This window comes from Megalopta genalis, chromosome 1 (genome assembly GCF_051020955.1).
Source record: "Megalopta genalis isolate 19385.01 chromosome 1, iyMegGena1_principal, whole genome shotgun sequence".
NCBI classification, from domain to species: domain Eukaryota; kingdom Metazoa; phylum Arthropoda; class Insecta; order Hymenoptera; family Halictidae; genus Megalopta; species Megalopta genalis.
Window position 1 is genome coordinate 39,722,872 of NC_135013.1, and position 26,139 is coordinate 39,749,010.

At 35.9% G+C, this 26,139-nt stretch overlaps 1 protein-coding gene across 1 annotated transcript in view; it reads right to left on the reverse strand.

The window, feature by feature from the left end:
• The window catches only part of LOC117218760 (uncharacterized), a 159,087-nt gene that overhangs the window by 107,596 nt on the left and 25,352 nt on the right, over positions 1-26,139 (reverse strand). Inside the window, exon 2 of the mRNA XM_033467384.2 lies at positions 16,994-17,436. Coding sequence (XP_033323275.1) covers positions 16,994-17,237 — 244 coding nt within the window. The 5' untranslated portion in view covers positions 17,238-17,436. The remainder of the gene's footprint in view (positions 1-16,993; positions 17,437-26,139) is intronic.

Here is a 26,139-nt window from a genome sequence, read left to right on the forward strand (position 1 = left end):
ACTCTGTTATTCTTATTTTATCATTTTCTGTTCCAGACTAATTTCGTTATTTCGAGAGAAAGCAATTTTACATGGTTTTGAACAGTAAAAATGTAATCGTATTCGAAATTAATTCTTTTGACACCATTATTATTGATATACTAGTGTTGATTACAATATTATTACACAATATTATCTACTTAATGAAATTAATTACGGACTCTATATATTAATATTTGCAGCACCCTTAAACATCTGAACTTTGCAAGTTAAAAATACAGACTATTATTAAATATTTATTAATAGAGTCTAGCGGCGTGTCAGACATTAATCGATTAAAATTAGACCGCGGATTTTTATGCAAAATAAAAATTGTCTAAGTTAATTACAAGGAACGTAGGTCAGATAAAAATGTCTTTCCACTCTTAGTCATTTTACTAAATCGTACAAAATAGAAAGATAATCTCAAATTCTTTTAATAACTTGAGAGTTCCTTATATAACATAATCATTTTTGTTCTAAATGCATAAAATCCGCAGTCCAATTGTAATATAAATTCATAAACACAATGTAATCTCTAATGCAGAGAATCAAATCATGATGACAGTTTCCTTTAGAATTGTGTGCGTGATCAAAGAGTTGCTATAGAATCACACAGCTGTAAAGCGAACTGCCATTTGCAAATTGTTGCTTTCGATAAAATATCAAGCATTCGCAACAAATGAATCTCAGCGATCCCCCGGTCTCTCCATGAGAGTTAAGCGGAATGGAAACTCCCTCGATCGGTATACAAAGACGTCTTATTCAAAAGGACCCTTTCCCCCCGTCATTCGCCATTCTTTCCGCCATTTCTCTTTCTAAGCGACTCGATAACAACCCACTTTAACTGGGAATCGCGAAAATTGACGAAAGCATACAATGCATTCAGCCCGTCTGCGAATCAAGAGAGACCTCATCGTCAAGTACGATGTATCGATGCATACAAATGGCAGATATACATATGTATAAATGGTTGCTATATAATGGAAAATATTTACTTGAAGTAAATACTACTGTTATAAGAATAATTCCTTTCCAGAGAAAAAGTCTCATCATCGAAAAATGTAGTAAAAAAAAACAGCACACATTTATTAGTATTATCATTAATCTGTCGTCAGAATACGCGACAAAAACATAATACATAATACAATAATGAATAAATAAGAAATAAATTTTTCTTGTCAAAAAATATGCTAAAAAATAAAAGGATGAAAAAATGTGTTACATAAAGTTCGAATAAAAAGAAATTAAACGCAAAATTGTTACATAAATGAAATAACTAGAATGCGGATTTTGTTTATGTCAAAAATTGTTAAGAGAAACACATAGTAGCGAAGACATCGCAGGAATTTAATAATATCCTTGCATTATTTGCAATTTATTGAAACAATTAAGAAGAGAAATACATTTTTTGTTTACTCCTGTTTTATACAATCGTTGCAAATCATTTCTATTTTTCACGAAACTCCGCAGTCTCGAAATAACGCATAATACATAACCAATACACAATATTCAATACTTCAGTGGCATATTATTGCGATACGTTGCGTTTACTAATATTTTTTAATTAACCGTTAGGAAGACAATCCGTTGAATAGAAGAAAAAATAATCGAGTCCAAGGCTTGTTAAACAATCGTGTGGAGGAGTTTAACTAGGTCACAAGGTTGTCTGTCAATTCTTCTCAGCATTGGTGAGAACAAGGGAAAGCAAGATATCGACTTTTGTGAATGCTCCAATTTCTCAGAAACAATGGGCTCCGATGACCCTGGAAATTGCGGGGGTTAGTAATCGGAGCCTTATGAAAAGAGATTAATCGCGGCGAGTTTCCTTCACGTTCTGTCGAAATAAATTGCAAGCAAAGAGCGCTTCGTTCTCTTAATTATCGAGCAAACTTTTCCAACCCATTCACTCCCTCCTAATTCAATTAACCAATTATAAAGTTACATGTCGACGTTAAAAATAATTTAACAACGTCAATCCTGATTTCAATGTATATCATTAACGCTCGTAATTTACGAGCTGTAATATTTACAATATTATCAAATTGATAAACATAGAAATAAATATATAATTTTGCAACTTAAAGAAGCAATTTTCAAACGTGACTATTTATCCACGGCTTAAGTTAAAAGTAATCTTTTCTATTATTATTTTTGTTAAGGAATATAGAAGAATGCTCAAAAATATTATTTTTTTAATAAAATCGTTTGTATGTCAACCCATTAGCGGTATTTATGAAAAATTATATCTACCTTAATCTTCATTATAATTTATAATATGACTACAATGTAAGTGCAAGTAATATTAATCTAAACATACATTCGTATATTATGAATAAATTGCAGATTTTATGCATTTACAGCGAAAATGAGTAGCTGAAATATAAAATTGTGAAGACATAAGAAGAATTTAATAATATTGTTAAACCGTTCTCAACATGTCAAAATTAATGAAAGAAACAATTTATTTGTATTCAATTTCTGTTTTTTTTTTACAATCTGCTTAGAAAATTTTAATTTTGCGCAGAGATCGAGAAACAAAGATTTATATGTCAAGGTAATTTAGAGAAAAGATGGATAATAGCATGAGGCAATACTGAAAAGGAAGGACGCCTTTGAGAAAGCAACTAAATCACAAGTATCGGGATCGATCTCGGAACAAGTTACTTATCAAACAAATGCTGTCTACCATGTCATTGTAACATTCTACCCCGTCATCTTATCCCATTCATCAATCAATAGAGCTTAACGAGACAGGCATAGAAAGCAACTTCTGTTACGCTCGTAACACTAAACAGAGATCTGGTAATTCCGTTTGAAATATTTCTGTGCGACCCGTTCCGCACGGCGCGATGGGAAACGCACACTTGCAAAATCGCTCGCCTCGCTGATAATAATTACGGTGGAAGAAGAAGCTATGCCAACACGTGGTACACTTTAACCGCGCGGCAAGATTACGCAATATGTAATTGGTAGATATTGAAACGGCAAAAACCGGCCTTCGTGGCGATGCACTCGGCGGAATAATTTATGGACAATTACTCGACGTCGATTATAGATGCCAATCGTAACAGGAACGCTGGGAACGCCGGTCGCATTTTACTGGGAAACACGGTTTCGTCGACTGGGAGACAGCCGAAACATCCCCGGGTACGAACCAGACGTTAAGCCCGAACAATTTCCTGGTTTTAATGGACCCGCCATCGGCAAACGGCGTTCACTTCAAATAATTAATTCTCAGCGTGACTTCGTTTCGCCGGGCACATCTTCGACGATCTCTTCGGGATTACTCTGAAAACTAATCTCGAATTAGCACGCCGATTCTGGGAACGACGACTAAGTTACTCTATCAATAGATATTTTAACTACCCTTCGCACTCGGATGACGCCGTTACGGCGACACTAAACAGGTTGTCCGTCCATAAATCTGTGGCTGCAAGGAAGAATATCGCAAATCACATAATATCATTCCCGAGATATAGTCGCTTAAAGTTTCTGGTCACTAACGCTTCGCATAAGTAGCGATTCAAATTGCATGATTTTTCTCGGTCTATTGAATTTGTTTTCACGATATTTTATTTTTAGCTTGAATTTCTTTAAACTGCGACTTGCGACGCTTTTCCTTCTAGTCAGAAAAATGTCCAAGCAAATGTCTCGTAAATGCTGAAGTTACAAAGAAGTTCGATAAGAGAAAAATGTACACGGCTTTAAGTCAGCTATAAGGAGTACGTGAATTTTTTTATGCTATATCTTTCACATTTAAACGTTCGGATAACGGAGTGTTCCACTGTGTAATATTTCATTTACTACCTTTATTAGATAAAATTGGATACAATATTGTTACGTTGTAAGCATAAGATTGAAGACTCTGCCACATTCATTTGAAACACCGTAAACAGATTATTTGAATTAATACTGACGGCTAGATGTTGACGGAAAACAATGACGTAAACTTAGTTCGAAATCAATGAATGAATGACAAGATTGAGGCAGTAACATGAAGCTCGAGTAATATAGTTACCTTGCAAATCGATCGGAAAAGTCCTACAATCTAGAGTTACATTTATTAACACATTACAATTGAATAATTGAATGATGTGAGAGAAGTGCAAGTCGATGTATTGAATGAAGAATAAAAAATCAGAGGCGATTGAAATTGTTATGAGTGTGCGTCAAAATATTGTGTACGAAATAAGAATGTACTAATATTAATAATAATAATAATATTTAATTTATTCAATATTTTATTTTATTTTATTAATGTTTAATTAAATTAAATTAAATATATTATACATAATATATTATAAATATAATAAACATTTTAATATTGTATTCGATAAATTGATAAAATATTATTATCAACACGATCAAGTACGTTTTTAACACTAGAACTTCTGAATCCTAAATTCAGGTCATGTATTGGGTTGGCAACTAAGTAATTGCCGATTTCAGTTATAGATGTCTCTCACTCCCATTTTTATGAGATCCGTAAATGTTATATTATAAAATTATTATTATTATGATATTTTTTATTATCCGCGAATGTTAGCAACTGGACAAATTGAATGCAGCGGTCAAGGAAAAGCGACCAGAATTGGTCGATCGTAAAGGTGTCATTTTCCACCAGGACAATGCTAGGCCGCACACGTCTTTGTCTACTCGGCAAAAATTGATGGATATTGGTTGGGAATTGATGTTACACCCACCATATAGCCCTGATCTCGCGCCATCGGATTACCACTTATTTCGATCCCTGGACAACTCCCTTCGTGGTAAAACTTTTAATGACGATGACGCTGTAAAATCTCACTTAACTCAGTTTTTGGCCGAAAAGGATCAGACTTTCTACGAGCGTGGAATTTTCAAGTTGTCAGAGAGATGGCAAAAGGTCATCGAACAGAATGGAAAATACATTACAAATTAAACTTCATTCCAAGTGAAAAGAAATTTTTTATTTGATTGAACAAATCGGCAATTACTTAATTGCCAACCCAATATATTGTTGTATAAAAATGACAAGATTAGATTTACTGAAATTTCATATGCTTGATGGATATACATATATGCATGGATATGCTTGAATCGAGAAGTTTCTTCAAAAGATTTCTGATCGAAACATTTTTATAATTTCAATAATCGTAAAACAAAAAGTCAGGAATCAACCATTTTGATTGATTCGGTAGCTGTAGCGTTAAAAAATGGGACACCTGCGGTTATTGCTAACGGCGCGCGTTCGAAAGTGAACAAATGAGTTGGTTCGCCTAGTAAATAACTGGATGACGAGATGAAGAAATTAAACGAAATGGCATCCGATCGTGTGAAACACGGACCGCACAGCTGCAGCTGACACTTCCATTAGAATAGCGTGTGTTTCCGTAGTTGCAAGTGCAACGAGAACAAAGTGCATTCGGATCCGCACCAGAAACGCTTGAAATGGGAACAATGGCCTATAATCCAGTGAGGATTTCGCTTGTTTAGCATTTGTCACCCTAGTTTGCATCATCAAGGTCGTGTCAACACTGTTCAAACAGGCAGATTCGCTTCGCAAACGAGGGGAAAGTAGAAATGAATTTATAATATTACGCAAAAATGTGATGTGAAATATTATACCGTAAGCTGCATGTGCCACAAATTGTATTTTCTCGAATAATACGAATCGAATTATCGATTGTTTCACACAAAAAACAGCAAGTAAAAGATTCAATCTTTTACTTGCTGTTATTATCTTGAATGAGAAGAAAAATTTTAATTTCAGACATTGTGGAAAGATTGATAGCAATTTTATGGTAAAAACTATCTTCGCCACTTTAATGAATAAAATTAAATTGCTTCGTTATTGTCTGACCAACTTGTATATCAATTTAAATACATTTCGTTGTAAACTCATTTTTATTCCGATAATTTTACATGCTACGTGCTCGAAAGAAACGCCTATTCGGAGTGAAAGGTTTTCATGAATTACAAAACCACGCTAGCGAAATGAATGTTCTCACAACTAAGCGTAAACAAAACGAGCAATATTATGTAACAGTTGACTCCCATTATTTTATCAAACTAGTTTAAAAAGCGGAAATCGCTACGAAGCAGTTTATTTAAGAAATTGTTTCTAATTGCCTGAAATGTTACGAACACTTAGAATTTAACAAACCTTCGTTTACAACTAGCATTGACATTCTCAGCTCTCTGAAAACGATTTTCAATTGATTTTTACTAAGTACTTAAGCATCCTAACGCGATTCGGACTTTTACACTCCGTTCTGATATCGCATCACTTAAATACTGCAATCACTTGTCAATCGTATCAGGTGTCATTAAAATTAGATTAGAGGCCAATGAAAATTCAGGTCAACCAAGTTTATTCCGGGTACTGGTAGATCACGGATAATGGGATATCGGATATCTGTCATGGAGTAAACTAGTAATAGGAACGCGTCGTTACTATATTCCTCCGTCTGAAAATACAGTCTCGAAGTGTAAAGTTAGATAGGTCGCACGGTCTCGTGATAATATTCATCCGTATCGGGCGAGCCGCTTCTCGTTTTACGTGTCATTTGAACTCGCTCGAGATAGATCGGCGAGCATAATTCAAAATTCTGCGTGTTGCGGTCGCGCGCGTCTAACGATGCCTTATATTTCATTCATTTAATAACTAGCCGTTTCTATCGTGTCGCAAACGCAAACTAAGTATTATTTCTAATCCGCGCACAGCGATCCTTCGATCTTACTTTATTAGAGATCGCGTCGTCAAGACCATTTTATACTTAAAACATTATGAACATAAAATGTTGAATGAACAAATTTTTAAAATTTGTCGAACTGATTTCACAAACTGAAAATTGACGAATATTAAAAAATTGTAAAAATACAGTTTAACCCTTTGCGCTCGAGTGGTGACTCCGAGGCACCACTAGAAAATGTTTATATCACATTCCAAAATAATTCTTACGTCAACGAAATTTAGATTTGAAAAATTGTTAGAAGTATAACTGTTGTATAAGTCACAAGACTCAATTTCACACGCATAAAATGCGCTTTGTCATATAGAATAGAGACAGGGTAGGTCAGAAAAATTATTTTAGATTTACAGTTAAAATGGTTTCGAGTGCAAAGGGTTAAATAGTTGCAGTTTAAATGAATGTAAAAAAAATTCTATACATATAATAAATTTGGTAAGATTGTACAACTTTACATTGATCTTTCGTTCTTATTTTATAAACGATCGTATCGCGAAGACAGTTTTATACTTAAGACATTATAAACGTAAGATATTGAATCAACAAAATTTTAAAAATTTTATAAACTTATCGCATAAAATGATTTGACAAATGCCAAACAATTGTAAAAGTATAATTTAAAAAGCTGCACAAATGAATGTAAAAGAATTGAATAAATAAATTTGAAAAGATTGTACAACAAATTTCGTAAATAAAACTGAAGGATCTGTATAATTAGATTAAAGAAGATTGTGCATGTAGAAAATTTAGCTATATAATTAAAATCGAAAAGATTTCACATAGCTGTTTAAAAAATTTGAATCAAGTAGATTTCGTTTATCACTCATTGAGAGCCTAGTTTTCATTTAATGCGCCATTTGCATTCTGTAATCTAAACTTAAATCTAACGAGTTTAATTTATAAGTCTACGAATCCTAAATAGAATGAACGATATTTCGCAATTTCATTAACGACGGCATTTATAGCAGCGACTTTTAAAAGTTAAGAGCGTGTGAAACGCTATAACCCTGTAAAAGCTGATATCGCGATTAAACGAAACCCGTCTGCAGTGAAAAATATTTCCCGATGGAATTACACCGGGTAATTCGATAAATTGCGCAAAACTGTTGCAGCACCGTATACTCTTTCGATGTAATCAGATTTCGCGATCAAACTCCGAATGAACCATCAAAAGCGTTCTTCGCCGGCGAAATTCGCCGTGCCTCCAATTTCAATTCGGTTCTACTAATTACGATCGATGGACGGTAGGCGATTCGTACATGCTTTTTCGTAAGGCAAAGACGAGTCATCGAGATCGTAGAACAACACTGCCGGCCTAATCATCGTACTGACGATTTAATTATTCGCTCGACTGCGCTCGGCATCCGCTCTTCCGTTCGATGGAAAGCTGGGACTTATAACGAGGAGAACGCTTTATGTCGCGTCACAAACGAAGTTTGCAAACGTCATGATACAAGCTCGGCTAATAGAGTTCGACCAGTCAATCGTGAATTCCGTTCCTTTCTCGTTCGTCCATCGAATCGTCGGACACTGTTCTCCGTCCACTCTTCCCACGATTTTCGTATGTGAAAAACTATGGCTCTGCGACGCGGCCTGATGCGGTACAAAAGGTTGCAGTACAAAAGGTTGCAAACTGCCCATTAATTGCACTCTCGCAATCGATCTTAAAACGCATAATCATAAAAATTCTCATTTTTAAGTATTTAAAATGTTACTGATATAACCATACTAATTTTTAATACTAGTTACTCGCCATACTTTGAAGAATCTGACTCGTGATACGATTTCTAGTGATACTTTGTTAAGTATGAATACTGTTCTGTTCCTTAAAGTTGGAGTAAAATTCTGTTCGTTTGTTATCAATATTTAAGGGTGGCAACCCTGTAAACATTAGCTACCAGTAATTCTTGAGAATAAAATTAGGTCTACCGGAAAGTTCTGTCCGTTTGAGAAATGAAAGGAAATAATAGATTTTTCATAAATTTAGTAATATTTATTGTATAATATAATTTCCGTCGTTACTTATGACCTCTTGCCAGCGTAATGGCAATTCGTGAGCGTCTCAAATGAATATGTCTATCGAAATAAAAATATGTCTATCGACATATCTATCGAAGTTTGCAATGACATTATGGGACAGAACTTTCCGGTAGACCTAATATTTTATAGCATTAATTCCGACAAATTCAAATATGTAGACATTAATTTTGTAAATATATTTTCTACGTGAGAAGAACAATTTTTTTCGAAAAATTCATGCTATCTGCTATTTAATAGGTATATGTTTAATATGTCCTGTGATGCATTTTCTATGCAAAGCGTAAGATTTACGAACTTTCTACATATATGTATGTCTGCATCATTATCAAATTTGACACCATTCTTCGGTAGTCGAACCTGCCCGTGCGAAACGATGGTTTCCACGTTAAGGGGTTAAGGTGTTAACCAGGCATGAGCGAAAGAAGTTTTCACCTTTTAATACTGTTAGACGTACCTGGCATGAAATGTCTCTTATGGAGGCCGCATCCTCCTTTTCCGATTTACACTTTCATAAATCTCGCCGGATCGCGTTGAATTTCACACAGATGCAAACCTTGATCAGCAGAAACAAGTCTGGTGGTAAAACCCACTAGGTCATCCCATAAGTAACACGTTCTCCCACTTTTAGTACAAAATAATGGAACGTCTATTTATTGACAATGAGTAATGATCGCAATGACTTGAATGATTGTAATAATTTGTAACGATTTCTAATGACTTCTAATGATTTCTAATATTTTGTAATAAATGGTAATGTGTTGTGGCGATTTATAATTGAAAGAACTTAAGAACACTGTTGCACTATTGTTGACTTATTAAAATTATTAACAGAGAAAGGTGATTTTTATTTCATTTCTGTTTCTATAAAGATTCCATAAAGATGTTACATTATAAATACATTGCGTATAACTCTCACTTTTGTGGATCAGTTTCCAACTATCTAAAGAAGGGAAAAATGTTTCGCATTAAGTAATAAGTTCCTCATGATGGATATAAAATAATCAGTATACATGTCTTCTTGGATTTTACAAACATGCATGTTCCATAGATGCATGAAGATCCGCAGTCTAATTATAACTTACCCATGTCAACAAAATACATTCCTTAAATTTTCACTGTAGTCTCTGATAAAAAAAGTTAAGAAAATACAATACATTTTCTTTGTCATTCTAACCAATTTCCATTTCCGAAATATTCTCAATTTGTTTTACATATTATCTAGTAGAATGCCCCTAACATTTCAAAACAATTCAAGTGACTTGGTCCAATTAAAAAAACGTTACTCCATTCCTAGTCCTAATATTTTAGTAAGTGTCTATATGTATACAGAGACACTCATTAAGATTCAAACACCATTTAAAACGAATTAACTTTTTTGAAATTGGTCTAAATGACTTGAATTTTTTGGAGATGTCAGAGGGTTTACCAAAATGCTTTTTCCAATTTTGCTATTGTTTAGAATGACAAAATCAATAAAATGCTCTGTTTTTTAAATCTTTCTATTTGTACCTGAAACGAAAATGTAATATTGCGTTTTATAGAATTCGATAACTTATGAGCATGCTGAAAATTTCAATGAAATCGGTTGATAGTCAAGCTACAGCAACTGAAAGATATAAAAATTACCTATTTTCGGTTAAAATCCGGAAAAGAGCGCGATTTTCACGATCTTCAATTGTTTGTAACTCATAATAACGTCGAACCGATTTCGATAAAATTTTCAGCAAAAACATCAGATATCGAGATCCACGCATTGTTTAAATTTCCATTACAAGTTCCGATAAAAAAGAAGTTAAAAAAACAAGAGTTTTTTATTTTCTTAAATTTCATTTCCCACGTAGTAGCAAAATTAAAAGAAGTATTTGAATCATTGTCTACTAGTCTAGCCCGTGTATCACCAAAAAGAATGTAAGTCATCTAGTTCTAAAAAAGTTACTGTGTTTTACAAAGTGTCCGAACATTAATAGGAGTCGCTACATAATAAAAAGTAATTGCCGCGAGCAGGGTGTCAATTACCGGCCACGGGACTCGGAAATCAGTCCAGCCTACCCTCATTTTTCGTTCGCCCGTTACCTTTGACGCAAGTCGAGACCGTAATGGCGAATCCTCTCGCGAGTGCCCGATGGTCCGAGAAAGGAGGACGAGCCGCTGAGGAAAGAACGCGACTCATTTACCTACATCGATTTATTGCGACCGGGGAGATTATATCTGCGAGCAACGTTTCTCCCGGCATTACATCCACACTGAATATACGATTTAATTGGTCTCCGCCGTGAATCGATCACTTGGACCCCCTCTCGTCTTTTTCTGTTGCCGGCTTGGAACCGCGAGCACTTGCAAGCTCGAGTCCTGCGAGCATCTGTTTTTCTTGGCCCGGAACCGCCCGACCCGGCCCGACTCGGTCCTGCTCGGTATGCGGTAGTGAGGTGATACGAATAACGCGTGAATTACGACTGGCTAATGCGAGGGAATTATCTTGTCCTGCCTGGAACATGGAGGAGACTGTCCGGAAAATTTTATAAGGGACTTATGACGCTTCCGAGACATTGATTTAGGGTTTCCATAACTGGAGGCGTTCGACAAACACGATTCTGTTGGTCGGTTTTCAGTAATTGTCGAACTTCATAAATTGTGGACAGTGCTGGGTGGTATGGTATTTTAAATGGCGCAAATAGTAAATAAAGTATTTTATTTGTTCGAAAGTATTGGATTATTTTCTCTCTTTTGAATACTCAGAAGTTTTTCCTTCTAGCATATAAGTTACAAAAACGAATCGACGCCGAGAGTCTCGCCAGAGTACCATTAGATAAACAATGATTTCATATGTATATAGAACAGAGTGCTCTTTGTCTTTAGGTGACGTTTTTGGTTTCGTCTTTGTGAATAGTCTTCAGTCTCCTGGAGCAATCAGGAGAGTAAAGACGGTCCTTCCTCGTACATCAAATTAATAAAATAAAAGGGATAAGTTTAATTCACTGCGTTTTACTTTTATTTATCTACCCATTTCCAATAGAAAGAATAATATAAAAATATATAAAAATATTTTATTTGTTGTCAAAAAGTTTTAAAATAAATATTTTGAAGAGTATTTTATTTGCAAAACACTGAAAATGATTAATTCTTACGTTATTTCGTTTTACGTCACATTAATCAGTATTTTATGCTTGACGTTAATGAAAGAAGAGATATTTTATTTTATGTTTTAGATTATCAAAATAAAATAATTATTTCAAGCTATAGCTGTGAATTATCGAAATAAAATATTGTATTTACTGAAATATTTTATGCCCTACTTGAAATACTATTTTATTCGAATTGTAAAAGATCTATCGTCTCCAAGGCAAGGGGATATGATGCGCGCGTGTAAAAGATTTTTAGTTCCATTTTTGTCATAACTATGTCTAATGAATACCAAGAGAAATTGGTCAAAGGGCTTAGTTCTTTGATGCTACGAAAGACATAACTTTTATAGGGAGCTCAAGAGAAGATTGAAAATTAAGAAAAATTAAGGAACTTGTTTTAAAGTAGCGAAAGGTTAACGGGACAATAAAGCTTTTCTTTGAAGCAGAAGTTTGAGACGAAAGTTTAAAATATTTATTATCGCATTAGATTGCGGATTATTTATAACATTTATGACATATTCGAGTTCATAATATAAAGTATATTGGAAAATGTAGATAGAATTCCATGAGTTGTTCCTTTTATTTGGACTTTAATATGGTCTGTCAAAATTTTCGATCAATATTGCAACTGTATGGCATCGCAAATGTGTCATTAGACTGACGTATTAACACTATTTTTTCGATCATTTGTATTATATATGTATACGTATTTTTACTCAATTCATTTCGTAATTATTATATGGAAAGTTGAAAAATCAAATCAGGAAATTATAGAAAATAAATTGAAATTTTACAAAGTTTCTTTTGATAAAAATAGTGTCAGATTAAATTTTAAAAAAGTGTTTCTTGACCCCTCTGGAAAAAACAGTATTGAATTGAAATGTTAAACTGTGTCTTTTGAATATCTTGGTGAAAATGGCGATAAAATTAGGGTTTTAAAAAAGTGTCTTTTGAGCTATTTGGTAAAAATAATGTTGAATTAAAATTTAAGAAGGTGCCTCCTGGCCCTTGTGGTAAAAATAATACTAAATTAATATTTTAAAAGTTGTTTTTCCACCCTTTTGATAAAAATAATGTTAAATGCAGGTTTTAAAAAGATGTCTTTTGACATCCCTGATAAAGACACTGTTAAATAAAAGTTTTAAGAGGTGCCTTTCAACTTCTGTGGTAAAAATAATGAAAAAAGGTAATGAAACCACTGTTATGATCGCCTCAAAATAACAGTTCGGAAACGGTCCAGAGCACAAAGAGAAACGTCTTTCTTTACTACGGTGCAAAGACGCAAAACCAAACCACAGGCAACTGTTATTAAACAGTCATTGACGGTTCGCCTTCCTGCAAGAAATTGATTGATCGCTTCGTCTTATCCGAGAGAACTTCGCTAAACCTCGAGCTAATTCCTGACTTTCGAAGAAAAAACATTCTGCGAGACCGCGAACGTTTTACACCAGAAGTTCGAGTACTAAAGAAACCAGATTCGGTTCCCAGAAGCGAAGCATCTCGAACGAGAAACTATACCATAAATTGGAACAACCTTGGTAGTACTATTGACATGAACTTTTCCATGCAGTTTATACAATTTTCACGAACATTACATTAGTATATATAAAAGAAATACTGCAGTACAAAAACTGTAGTAGGAATTCTATTGAACTTCAAATAGAAACGGAGTTTATCAACGTCCATCAAATATTTTGATTTAAGAGCTGGAGAACGATAAGATACTGAAAAACGGACGAATAAAAATTATCCTGAAAAAGAGGCACTTGAAGAATACCCATACTTCATCATATTTGATAAAGAAAATCATATTCCATCATATCTGACAAGGAAAATCATACTCCATCATTAAACAGCGGATCTTTATGCAAAATAAAAATGGTTTCTTCTCTTTTAATAATTTTAATAATTCTAGTACGTTGTATACAATGTAAAAATATTCTCAAATTCTTCTGTCTTTACAATTTTGTTTTTGACGTAGTATAATTTTTCAAAAACGCATAAACTCCACATTCTAAAAATGAGTTAGGTCCAGCAACGTCACACAAGAATGCAGTCCGTGGCAGAAACTATTCGAACACTTTTTAGTATGCAATAACTTTTTTCAAACTGAACTAAATGACTTGAATTTGTTTTCACAAATTTTTACAATTTTTACATCTTTGAATGACTGCAACTTGACTACGCGTCTACCGATTCCGATGAAATTTACAGTATGCATACGCATCCGAGACTTACAAAACGCATTTTTTAAATTCTCCGTTACAGATGTAGATAAAAAAGCTAAAAAACTAAAGCATTTTATTTCATTTTGTCATTTCAATTGATAACAAAATTTAGAGAAGTATTTTCATCATTGTACAGTGAACCAGTCCGTTTAACATTTAAAGAAAGTTCGAGTCATTCATTCGAATTTGAAAAATTAGTCCAATTTGGCTTAAAAGGTGTTGGAATACATTTTACTAAGAGTTGTAACAACGAATTACCAACGAAAGACCTAATCTTACAAGGGAATACTAAAAATCCTTCCATCTACATATATAAGACATTCTCACAGAGAAAAAAATTCTCCACAAACACGAAGAACCAGGAGTTCGTGTCGAAAAAGACCTCGAAGAAGCATCTCCAGGAACTTACACCTCGCATCGAAACCGCCGGGACCCACGCGAATATCCTTCAATCTGGCCGGTGGAGAGAAAAAAAGGCAACGAAGATGCGACGGTTGCGTGACGACTGAAGAAAATTCCGAGGATCATCTCATCGCTATCTGAAGCGAGCCATCTTCGAGCCGGAGGAGCGGAGATCGAGAGACTCGCCAGTCCCCGGGAGCCAGAGCGGCTATCTCCGAGGGTGAGCACCCACGCGAAACTTCGGCTTTTCATTTAACGCGGGAGATTAATTCGCGCCGGTAAATCACGGCCGAGGATATTCGTCTGCGAGAGCGTATCGGCCACGGGCGGCATTGTATGTTAATGACAATTGGCCCCGCGGCCCCGGCCATAATGGCGCAAGTGCACCGAGTGCACCGAGTGCGCAGAGTGCTCCGAGTGCACCGGGAGGATGCAGATGCTGCGTCTCGCAGGTGAGCTCTCGCTGCACGCTCACGGTTCGACGATCATCCACCGTCCCGTCCCGTTCCGTCCCGGCGCCAGGATATCGCTTTAATCGTCTTTGTTGCACCGGAACCTGACACGTGTTAACCACGCGTGACACCTGAATTGCTCCGCGCGCCGTTTCGGCCACGGAACGATTGACGGCGCCGCGTTTTGCTGCTCCGGTTGCCGACCTGGCGTGATCTGTGATGACAGTGTTCCGTGTAAAATGCGGGACCTGGTGGAAAATACTGAATTCGATGGAGAATGGGAATTGACGGAAAACGCTGGTTTTGGAGAAATTATTGTTGTGACTTCGGTTCTTTTGAATCACGACGCGCGAGTGACAAAATTCGTCGTCGATTTTAGAAAGTTAAAAACATCCCCACGGTTCACCATAACTAGACTGCAGATCTTTATGCAACATAGAAACTGTTGCATAAAACAGGAGTAACTTGTTAGAAGTTTTCTTGCTTCTACAATAATAATTTTAGTGGGTCGAGCGAACTTACCAATAATACTTGAAATAAAATCCAAATCTCACGTTTTCTTTAAAGCAATGTGTTCGTACAGCTTTTAAAGCGAAATAACTTCTTGAAAATTGGACCCGGCACACAGTGCGGCGCTTATATGAGCATCCGGGACGAAATTCATAACTTCCAAGTAAATCAATTTTCGACAAAAACGGCTTCATAATCTATCAAAGAAGATACAAAGATGCATCGATCTGCATACAAAACTTATATGATTTCATAAAAAAATTCTTATTTATTACTTATTGAATAATCAAATCTAATATTTCTATACGTGAATGACCGCGTACTGAGCTGTTGACCGGCTATAGCTATATATTAGGTTTACCGGAAAGTTTTGTCCGATAATGTCACTGCAAATTTCGATAGATATGCACATATATATATATATATATATTTTTTTTTTTTTTTTGAAAAATGTTGCTCACAAATTGCCATCACGCTGGCAAGAGGTCATAAGTAATAACGGAAATTATATTGTACAATAAATATTACTAAATTTATGAAAAATCTATTATTTCCTTTCATTTCTCAAACGGACAGAACTTTCCGGTAGACCTAATATTTTGTTAAATGACTCTGAAGACCGCAACTTCTCGCAAAAAAAAGTTTCTACAGTATCAAAATGTACTATCTGACGAATATGTATGTCGAAATAAGAATCCCAAGATATTTTGCGCCGTTTTTTTTTAATCTTATCTCTCTAAAGTGTAGAATAGGGTTAGATCAGGTTGGCAGGATTAGGACACGATTATGTCAAGATTAGGTCAGGGTTATGCACACACGATATGCTGCACTATTCATTTCTGCCAATTGATTTAGAGTGGATTTCAATAAAACTAAGACCTGTAATTTAGTTAATAACTTACTTTACTAATGCAAAAATTGTTGAAAATGCTGAATAATCAAATTCGATTTTCTCGACAGAAAAGATTTGATTGTTTATTTTCGATTTTTGTTTTTAATATATAAAATCACCCCGTCCTCGGTTGTATCACCGAAGCTGGGATATTCTGTATATTCCTTTGTGCACCGAAAGAGAACGAACCCCAAAGAGAACGAATAAAATATGTTGTTATTATTACTATTATCATTAATAAAAGTTATTGCGTTTTAAAAGATGTACGATTACTGTTGTCGGTCACGGTATCTCAAGAAGACGATCATTTCCAGCGGAAATGCCAGACGATTACCAAAAATAATCGGCGCTTAAGGGAAAATACAATTGGCGTGCCAACTATGAACGAAAAGTTAAGACACTTTCCGGCGGCGTTTCTCCGCAATCAGAGGGTCAGATTTCACCGGGTGCCCGGCGTAAGAACTCATCGTTAAAGCCTGTAGACTGTCGAGGGACGAGAGGAAGGGTCCCGCAATCACCGTGATTCTTAATCTGCGCGGGAAGGAAAGGAAGGGTTTCGGGGAACCGGGGCTTGGTGAAAAATATCAGAGCTTACCGCAGTAATGGACCAGGATATGAAGAGTGCCGGCGTGAATCCGGGAGTCGCACCAGGAACCTGCGTCGACCTGGGGCTCGAACAGAGAGAGATCGAGACCCTCCATGTCGCTCTCGCCGCAGGAGTCGCTCAGAGGCTCGAAATTACCGGTGTTCGCCAGCTCGTCCTCGTTCGTGATATCCTCGGATAGATTCTCGCCGCCGCCGCCACCGCCGCGGCAACGTGTCGGCGTTGTCATCGCCATTTCCCCGCGTATTTCGCAATACACCGCACGCGAATGCGTTTTCTTTCTCGCTCGGCGAGCTAGAGAACGAGCTCGATGATGCTTCCGATCGGCTACCGATCGAATACTTTCGCCGACGGATTTTCTCGCGCGCGCGCTCGCCGGACACTAATTCATCGTGTCGCTCCTTTTGCTAGCGTCGCAGCTTTCGATGGGAAAACTGAAAGCACAATTTATCCTGTTGTAGAGCGCGCGACGAAAGTAAACCGAGGCATATCGAAACTCAGGCGCTCGTGACATAGTTACCGGTTGCAGCTTCGCTGCTCTCTCACGAATTAATCCTTGGTCGCGTTAATGGCCGTTCCAATAACGCAGCAGCGTGCGACGCTGCGACGTCGGTTTTCTTGGTTTGTTTTCAAAGCGAGGCTCCGTAGAGTCTATGGAATCTCTAAATATACCTACTCTGTTTAACACGTTCTCCAACCGCGTCACTAGCGTGCATTGTTATATATTTATTGTACTTATCGTATTAAATACGTTCTAATCTCTTATACAGGGTATCCCGAAAATGTCTCGCAATCCGGAAATGGCTTCCTCAAATAGCTTCCGGAAATGGGTTCCTAAGATCATTTGAAGCAACTTTTTCCTTTACAAAAATTTTTTCCGAGGCACCGTTAACGAGTTATCGACGAAAAACAATTGACCAATAAGATTCGAATACGGCTGACGCGAGGTGGCCCAGCCAACCAGCGCACGAAGCCCAGTTCCGCTCATTGGCCGGTCGCCTCGCGCCAGCCGAGCTTGCCTCTCATTGGTCGCTGTTTTTCGTTGATAACTCGTTAACGGTGCCTCGGAGAAAATGTTTCTAAAGGAAAAAGTTGCTTCAAATGACCTGAGGAACGTGCCACTTTCGGATTGCGAGACATTTTTGGGACACCCTGTATAATAAAATGTGATAAAGGCATATCGAGAAGAAAAAATCTATAAATTCTCTAAATATTATGCTATGTATTATAATTTTAAATAATTATATTCACTTTAATTTGATATTCGTTACGCGAAATACAAAATCGTAGTGGTCACACATGGTAGCGAACTTGTTAAATATCTCGTAATAACTATTCTGACCGATGCTAGAATACGATCAATCGGTATCGAAATATGTACGTGATACAGTACGAGAGTTTTACGAATCTTGTGCAATGTTAACTTAACCAGTTAGCTCGAGTATACTCATCATGAAGAAATGGTAATATTTTGTGTTAGTATGTTCGTCATATATTATACTCGTCATATAATATTCGTAAATATTAAGATTTTTGGAATATTTGAAGGCTAAAACGAAATAAAACGAACAAATAAGAAAATATAAATAATTATTATGAAAAACTGTATACATATAGTGTGATATATGTATGATATAACTATATGTATAATAGTATATTGTATATTGGTTTTTCCTTTGCATTACATTTTAGGTACGCACTTTTCAGAGAGATCGCAACAGCTATTATGATTAAGAGTGGACGTCTAAAGAAAACATTTATCTTTTTTATTGTCTTAAGAAAGCCGAGGTTATCTATGAAGAAGTGCATAATTGGTTCGTCGAAAATTAATGAACCTCTAACGTCGTCATTATCATGAATATTGCTACAACTCCAAGAAACGTACGATTCCTTTCATTATTTTTATAAGCAACACATATCTCAGGGGCGGCCAAAGCGTCGCCCGCTTGTCTGATATTATCTAAGTTTGTTTCAAATTTAAACTCTTACTTTTGGCTTTAAATCGCTACTTTTCTCATGATCACTTAACACATACGGCGTCAGCAGACCGCCGCCTATATAATTTAAAAGAACAGGTCGCTCGTAGTGATCGAAAGTTTGTCCACCCCTGACATATCTGTTCGCATTCGAATACAGAAAGGTCTCGATTTATCCGAGTCCCGTTTAACCGAGGTTCTGCGTTATCCGAGGTGCTTTGAACTTTACGATAGAGCCTCGTTTAGTCGAATAAGTTCCGAAGACGTCTACGGAACGAAACAGCAAAGAAGAAAACATGTGGAGCTAAACACACACACACACAAAAATCTATTACATCATATTTTCGAAAGTTTAGTTGATATTCACTGAATTATATAATTATGTAATTACATATACAATATTACATTATTCAAAATGTTTTTCATGATTTTATTACACCATTTATGGATATTCATCGATCCTACCGTATTATCCGACAATTATACTCTTCATCAGACTGGTAATTAACTATTCCCAAGGATTACATATGTTATCTAGCTAACCTGTTCATAAACTACACAAAGAAATCGAGAGTGTCGCCAATTATCAATAAACAAAAGATTAGACAGATTGTTGTCTCCGCTACGAGGGAAAGCAACGAATTAGGGGAGAATCGATGGGCCCTTTCTGCCGTCGGAGAAAACTGTGATACTGATGGGTCAGATAATGAAGCTAGTTTAAAAATAACGTTGATGGAGGAGTCTGGCACTCTCTCTCTTTCTCTGTTTCTCTCCGGGGAACCGTGGAAAGGCCAGTCGAGTGGAGGAAAATTGCGTCCATGACACACGAGAAACGGGGAGCACTCGCAGCGGCACGGTTCTGAAAGTGGAGCTCTCTGGTGCTCGTGTCTGAAACGCGAAGACACTCTTTAATTAAGCGAGCTTGTAATTAATTGCCTGCTCCCTGTCCATCCCTACGCGCGACATGTCAACGGGACTTACGACCTATCCAACGACACACCGGGTAAGCGTCCGCGTCGGCTCTATGACCTAAAATGGCTCCGCAGTTTCTGGTCCTATTTTCTCTGAAATAAGTTGTGCTGCCGGGGCGCCAGGAGAATGGGGCTGGCGGATTACAAAAGGTATTTTAGAAAAGGTCAGCGGTGATATACTGACGCACGTAAACCCGTGCAGTGGGAGTTCCGCTGGTCTTTCCGACAGTAAACTGTCGTTTGAATAAACTTATTTTAGACTGCGGCATTAGTCTCGATCGTGTAAACAACTTCGACTTGGAAGATCGAAAACAAGTTTATGAACTTTACCTTGTTATGCTAGTTCATTTATTTTTATTTTTATTTACATTTTGCATCGTGTCTCTTCTAATCGAAACTTCGATGATGAAACTTCGAACACATTTATCATCGATATCAAATGTAATGAAAAATTCGTGAATGAAATGTCTCACTCGATCAGAGTTGAGTAAAAAGTAATCCGATTACTATAGATTAGTTATAATACTAAATCAGTTAACACGTTGACTGCCACGCGTATTTACAACAAAATCTCCTACAGGCCACCCATGCCGCTATAGGAAGCGTGCGCTGTTAATTCATGTCTGTTTCTGTTCCTGCATGAACAGTTGGAATCTTTGCCGAGTACCGAATGGTATAGCTTAAAATCTCTGCCCTTATCTTTTCAATAATGAAAAGAGATCGGATTGCCCGGAAAGAGAAGCATAAATAGAATTACATCGTCAGATTCTGATTTGGATACTGATAAATACAATCTTAGTGATAATGAATGTTATGAAGATACTATTGACGGGATTTTACGAGAGTGAATTGGTCATGGAAGAAGAAAGAAATATTGATGATACCGAGGAAGCTACAGTTCAAATAAAAGCTCAAATAAAAGATACGAAATGGACCGATCAGAGGCACGAGCAAATCTGAAAAAACCAACAACTTTTTGTCCAAGCTGTCCTGATCAACCTCAACTTTGCAGAGAATGTTTTAATGTTATACACTGCGAATAATTTTTTTAATAAACCATTTTTATAAGAATTCAATAGTCTCATTGCCTCCTGTAGAATATTCGTCGAAATATTTTCGGAAATCCTTTGTAAGTAGTCAAATCAGCGTCACCCGAATTACGGGTGACGTGGCCTGATGAGAACTTTTGCTGTCACCCGAATACGGGTGACGCGGCAGTCAACGTGTTATAATCGTTTATCATTAATCAGATTAGTTTTTGTCTAACTCCGTACAAAATGTAGCTAAGCAGGTTTAAGAACTTATAAAAATAGTTTTCACCTGGACTATTCCTAAAAATAGTAAACTGTAAATTGTTGTTGCTTTTTAAGCAACAAATACAACGTCTATATGTTCTTGTAATTTTAACGTCGTATATTTTTGCCGTAAAAAATGCTTAAGTTCATAGCGAATAATTAAAAATTATAAGGACCTAAAATGAAAAATTAAATTACCGGTGTTTCTGCATCCCATTTCTTTTTATCATATATAACATATGCATTAAAAATTAAATATTACAAATTGCCATAAGTTTTGATAACTCGGAGAACATCTTATCCATAGCTACTGGAAAAAGAGCAGAATAAAAACAGTAGATCGCAAGACTTTCAACGAACATCCACTTAATTCGAAACGCGAAAATTCATTAAATGATACAAGAGATAAATCTCAAATGGTTCCTCGAGGCGATGGAATTTTTCAGGACGCAGAAAGTGCACGGTCGCGGTGACTTTCAAGTTTGAAATCTTCATCTGCACTGGCACACTAATCATTACTCTCATTTCTCGGTGACTTCGGAATGCGAAACGAGTGTGAAGTTCCTACGACTCTCGTTGCAGCGAAAGCAATCTTTTTTCCATTGCGACGTCATTTGGAATCAGTGCGTGAAAATTCGGAGGACGACGTATACACGGTCACCAACACGCGCGCGTAGGCTGGCTGTGTTGTACGTGACTTTGGTTACGAAATGAGATGCATAGACGAGGGTACGAGTTCCGGCGAACAGTTAAGTACCTAGACCCTTGTCATCTTGCTCGCTGTCTTGTTCTCCCCGCTCTCGCAATCAGTCCACGGATAGAGATTTGATCTTGGCAGTGTGCACGAAACGAAAAATTCTATCCTGATTATGAATTTGCACGGACGTAAATTGGTATGCGTACCTCGTGGCGAATTGATTAATTATAGCGATGTAAAAGATGCATCAAAAGCGGTGCGAATAACGAAGCTCAGACTTTTTGTTTTGCAATTACGAAGACTGTTGAACATGTTTATTTATTCGTGCGCGCGTTATATTGAAAATTGTTTAACTGTAGAATTGTATTGTATTTATTATTTATTTATAATATTATATTATTTATAATTGTATTGTATTTATTAACTGTAGAATTGTAATAGTTTGTAGGAAATTATTCGTAACTAGACTGTGGATAAAATTTATCGGAATTATATTTTTGTATAGTGGTAATAATTAGACTGCGGATTTTCTGTATTTATGACAAAATTGAGTATTTGTAACGTCAAACAGTACAAAGATTGAAAACATTTTATAATATAAATATATTATTTCCGTCCTACTAAAATTATTAAAGAAGAATGCAACATTTAAGATGCCCTTATTTTTTGCAACAGATGTGGGCAATTTGCATTTCGTTTAAAAATCCGCGGTCTAGTGATAATTACTCTAAGTACAGTGGTCCACAAAAGTGTTCGTTACACCTTTCAAAACGCAATAACTTTTTCAAAACTGAACTAAATAACTTGAATTTGTAATTAGACGATAGAGGGCCTAATCTACTAGACAGTGGATAAAAAGCTTTTTCTTTCATTTTTCCATTAGTTGGAATGAAAAGAAAAGTATTAACAACCCTCATTTTTTAATTTTTTTATCTGAGCCTATAACGAAAATTTAAAAAATTAATTAAATAATTAAATAATTTAATTAAAAAAGAAAAGTATTAACAATCCTCATTTTTTAATTTTTTTGTCTGAGCCTATAACGAAAATTTAAAAAATTAATTAAATAATTAAATAATTTAATTAAAAAAGAAAAGTAATAATAATCCTCATTTTTTAATTTTTTTGTCTGAGCCTATAACGAAAATTTAAAAAATTAATTAAATAATTAAATAATTTAATTAAAAAAGAAAAGTAATAATAATCCTCATTTTTTAATTTTTTTATCTGAGCCTATAACGAAAATTTAAAAAATTCCTTTAGTAGATCTCGATAACTTATCTCGAGCTACAGGCGTTGAAGGATGTTAAAAACTGCAGATTTCTTACAGTTTTTGGACAAAATCGTGATAAAATTGCGAGTTTTGCGATCTTTAATTTTTTGTAATTCATAACAACATGAACCGATTTCGGTAAAATTTTCAACATGCATATAAGTTACCGAGATCTGCGAAAGGCATTTTAAATGTTCGTTATAAGTTCAGATAGAAAAGTAATAGCAAATATAATAATATAATATAATCCATTAATATAATATAATAATTCCAAGTAATAGCAAAATTAAAAAAAGAAGCACTTCAGTCATCGTCTAGTAGACTAGTCCCTCTATCATCTAAAACAAAATTCAAATCATTTAATTCAGTTCTAAAATAGTTATTACGTTTCAAAAGATGTACAAACACTTTTGTGTGTATATAAAAAGTTTAACGTTCTTCAATCGACAAAGTAGTAATTTAACAAGATTTCGATCATCAAAGCAGTAATTCAAGAAGAATTATAATTTCCAAACGTTATCTTAAGACCTCTAAGAAAAGCATTTCATCTGTTCCATTATCTGAACAAATTAAAGGTTATCTATAAAAAGGTGCCTAATTGGATAGTCAGAAATTAATGGGCGTTTAACGACATCGTAGTCTGTAATATCTCCGCAACAACTCCAGGAAACGTACGATTTCACTGCTTTCGTAAGTAACACATTTATATTCTTACGAACACCGCTTTGCATTCCACACTAAAATGAATCCATCAAACAATACCGTTTAGAGACGAACAGTTAGAGGCGAACTGTTCAAACATAACGAAATTATAGAATTACGACTACGAACGGCGCAATACCATTCACTTTATATTGAGCAAATTATGGCACCGCGAAGATTCGCACGTATTTCAAACCCAACATCTCACCCGGCCGAATCCCATGATCTAATCGTAAAACGGAAATACCTAGCTTGGATGCGTGAAATTCCAACCGATGCACGCGTTGAATCCGAAAAATGCAACTGCCGGGACCGAAGTGTTTTATCATATACCGTATACATATACATATACATATACATATATATGTATATTTACAGAGTGATATTTTTCATCGAACGGCGCGACGTATCGCGATACGCGCGAATGTAATGCGAACTGGCAAGGGGACATTAATTACACGACGGCCGTGAATGAGATATATCACGACGGCGGCGTGGCGTGCCGTTCTGTCGATAAATTATTTACACGTATTTACACGGGCCGCTTCCTGTGCCACCCGGGCCCGCTGCCACCGCGGATGTAAAAGTGAAAAAACCAGTTTCACAGCGAAAAAGAAGGAACGGGCTGGCGGGGAGCTCGCATACCGAGGCCTGCGTCTTCGCGCCATGAAAATCTATTACGAAATCCACGGCCCGTTTCCGACCGGAACTTTCCAACGACGACCACGGCAACAGACTATTCGATATTCCACGGATTTCCCAATCCACCTTGTCGGCGGAAACCTTTTTACGAATCTGACCACTGGGAGACGTTAGGCAATCGGTCGTTGGCTTGTGGGATAAGATGTTTAGGGTCGGTGAAACTATTTTTGAAGTTGCGGGGGGAGATTCGGAGATAATCGATGGTCTGCGGGACGTGGACAACGGTTTTTGAAGTCGGCGATTCGAGGTGCAACCCTTAATTATGCCTGTCTGTAACTATATGTATAACACACATAACCGCTACTAATTACTTATCTGTCTGTTCGATCGAACTCGAACCTCCTCGTTATTGATCTACAAAGTAACAAGAAGGGATTTTAACTTTTTATTTTCCACTTTCATGACAATAATAACTCAATAAACATCAGTAGTCCGGAGAACGCTAATAGTGGTCGCGTAAGTTTTGATAGGTGTAATAGTTAAAGGTTAAGTAAAATGAGATTTTAATTTCTATGCCAATCATTGGGAATTGCTAAGAATTGACAAAAAGTTAGGAATTATTTTGGACGATTAGGAGAGAATAAACGATCAGCGAACCGAGAATTTTTGTGGAAAATACAAGTTTCGTAAGTGGGTATTGGGGACACAGGCAAAATGTGATTTTGTGTACTACGTCAACGTGTTTAGGTGAGTTAAGTTCTCTGGAAGTTTAGGAGAGGATCGATAAGTAGTCTGGCAACTTTTTCGAAAAACACAATTTTGTAAAAATAATATAAAACAAAGTTTTACCTCTCGCATTGGTATTTTTGCATACATTGAAAAACTTTACAGATTTTAAAAAAAAGCCAATAACGAGAAAAGTTTTATACGAAAAATTTCTTTTCTCTAGTAGAAGATCGTAAAATTCATGCAAAACAAAGTTCGATTTTAAGAAGTTAAAAGTCGACCGGTTAAAAATAATGTGAATCGATTTAACGATTCGGATTCATCATTTCTCAAAACTTTCACTAACAACATATCCATATATACATTTATATATTTTTAACAATAGAACAATAGAATATTTATTTATTTTCCTAGCAGCGAAAAATGTGCAGAAATTAACCACTAAATAGAAGCAACATCGTAAATAATTCTGTATTCCATTAATCAAAAGCCGTAAATTGCATATAAATACAACGAATTACTGGGCGGATTATAGCTAATTAGTAAAGGTAATATGGAAGGATCCATGTGTCATGGTTTATCGTTTGAACAATTATTTATGTTGAACAATTGTGTGATGAGTGAAATATACTTTACAGATTGCTTTCGATATCTAGTCAAGCTATAAATTATAATCTGTTTACATTCTATTGGTTATTCAATATTCGGATTTCTATCTTTATTTAATTCTTGTTTACTTCTTCAATGTGTGTGCATAGGATCGTTTGTTATTTGAATACAAAAGAAAGATAACAAGAAAGATTCGGAAAACGTAGAAGTCAAACGGAATTCGTCACTGTCAATCTCGTTCAGCAT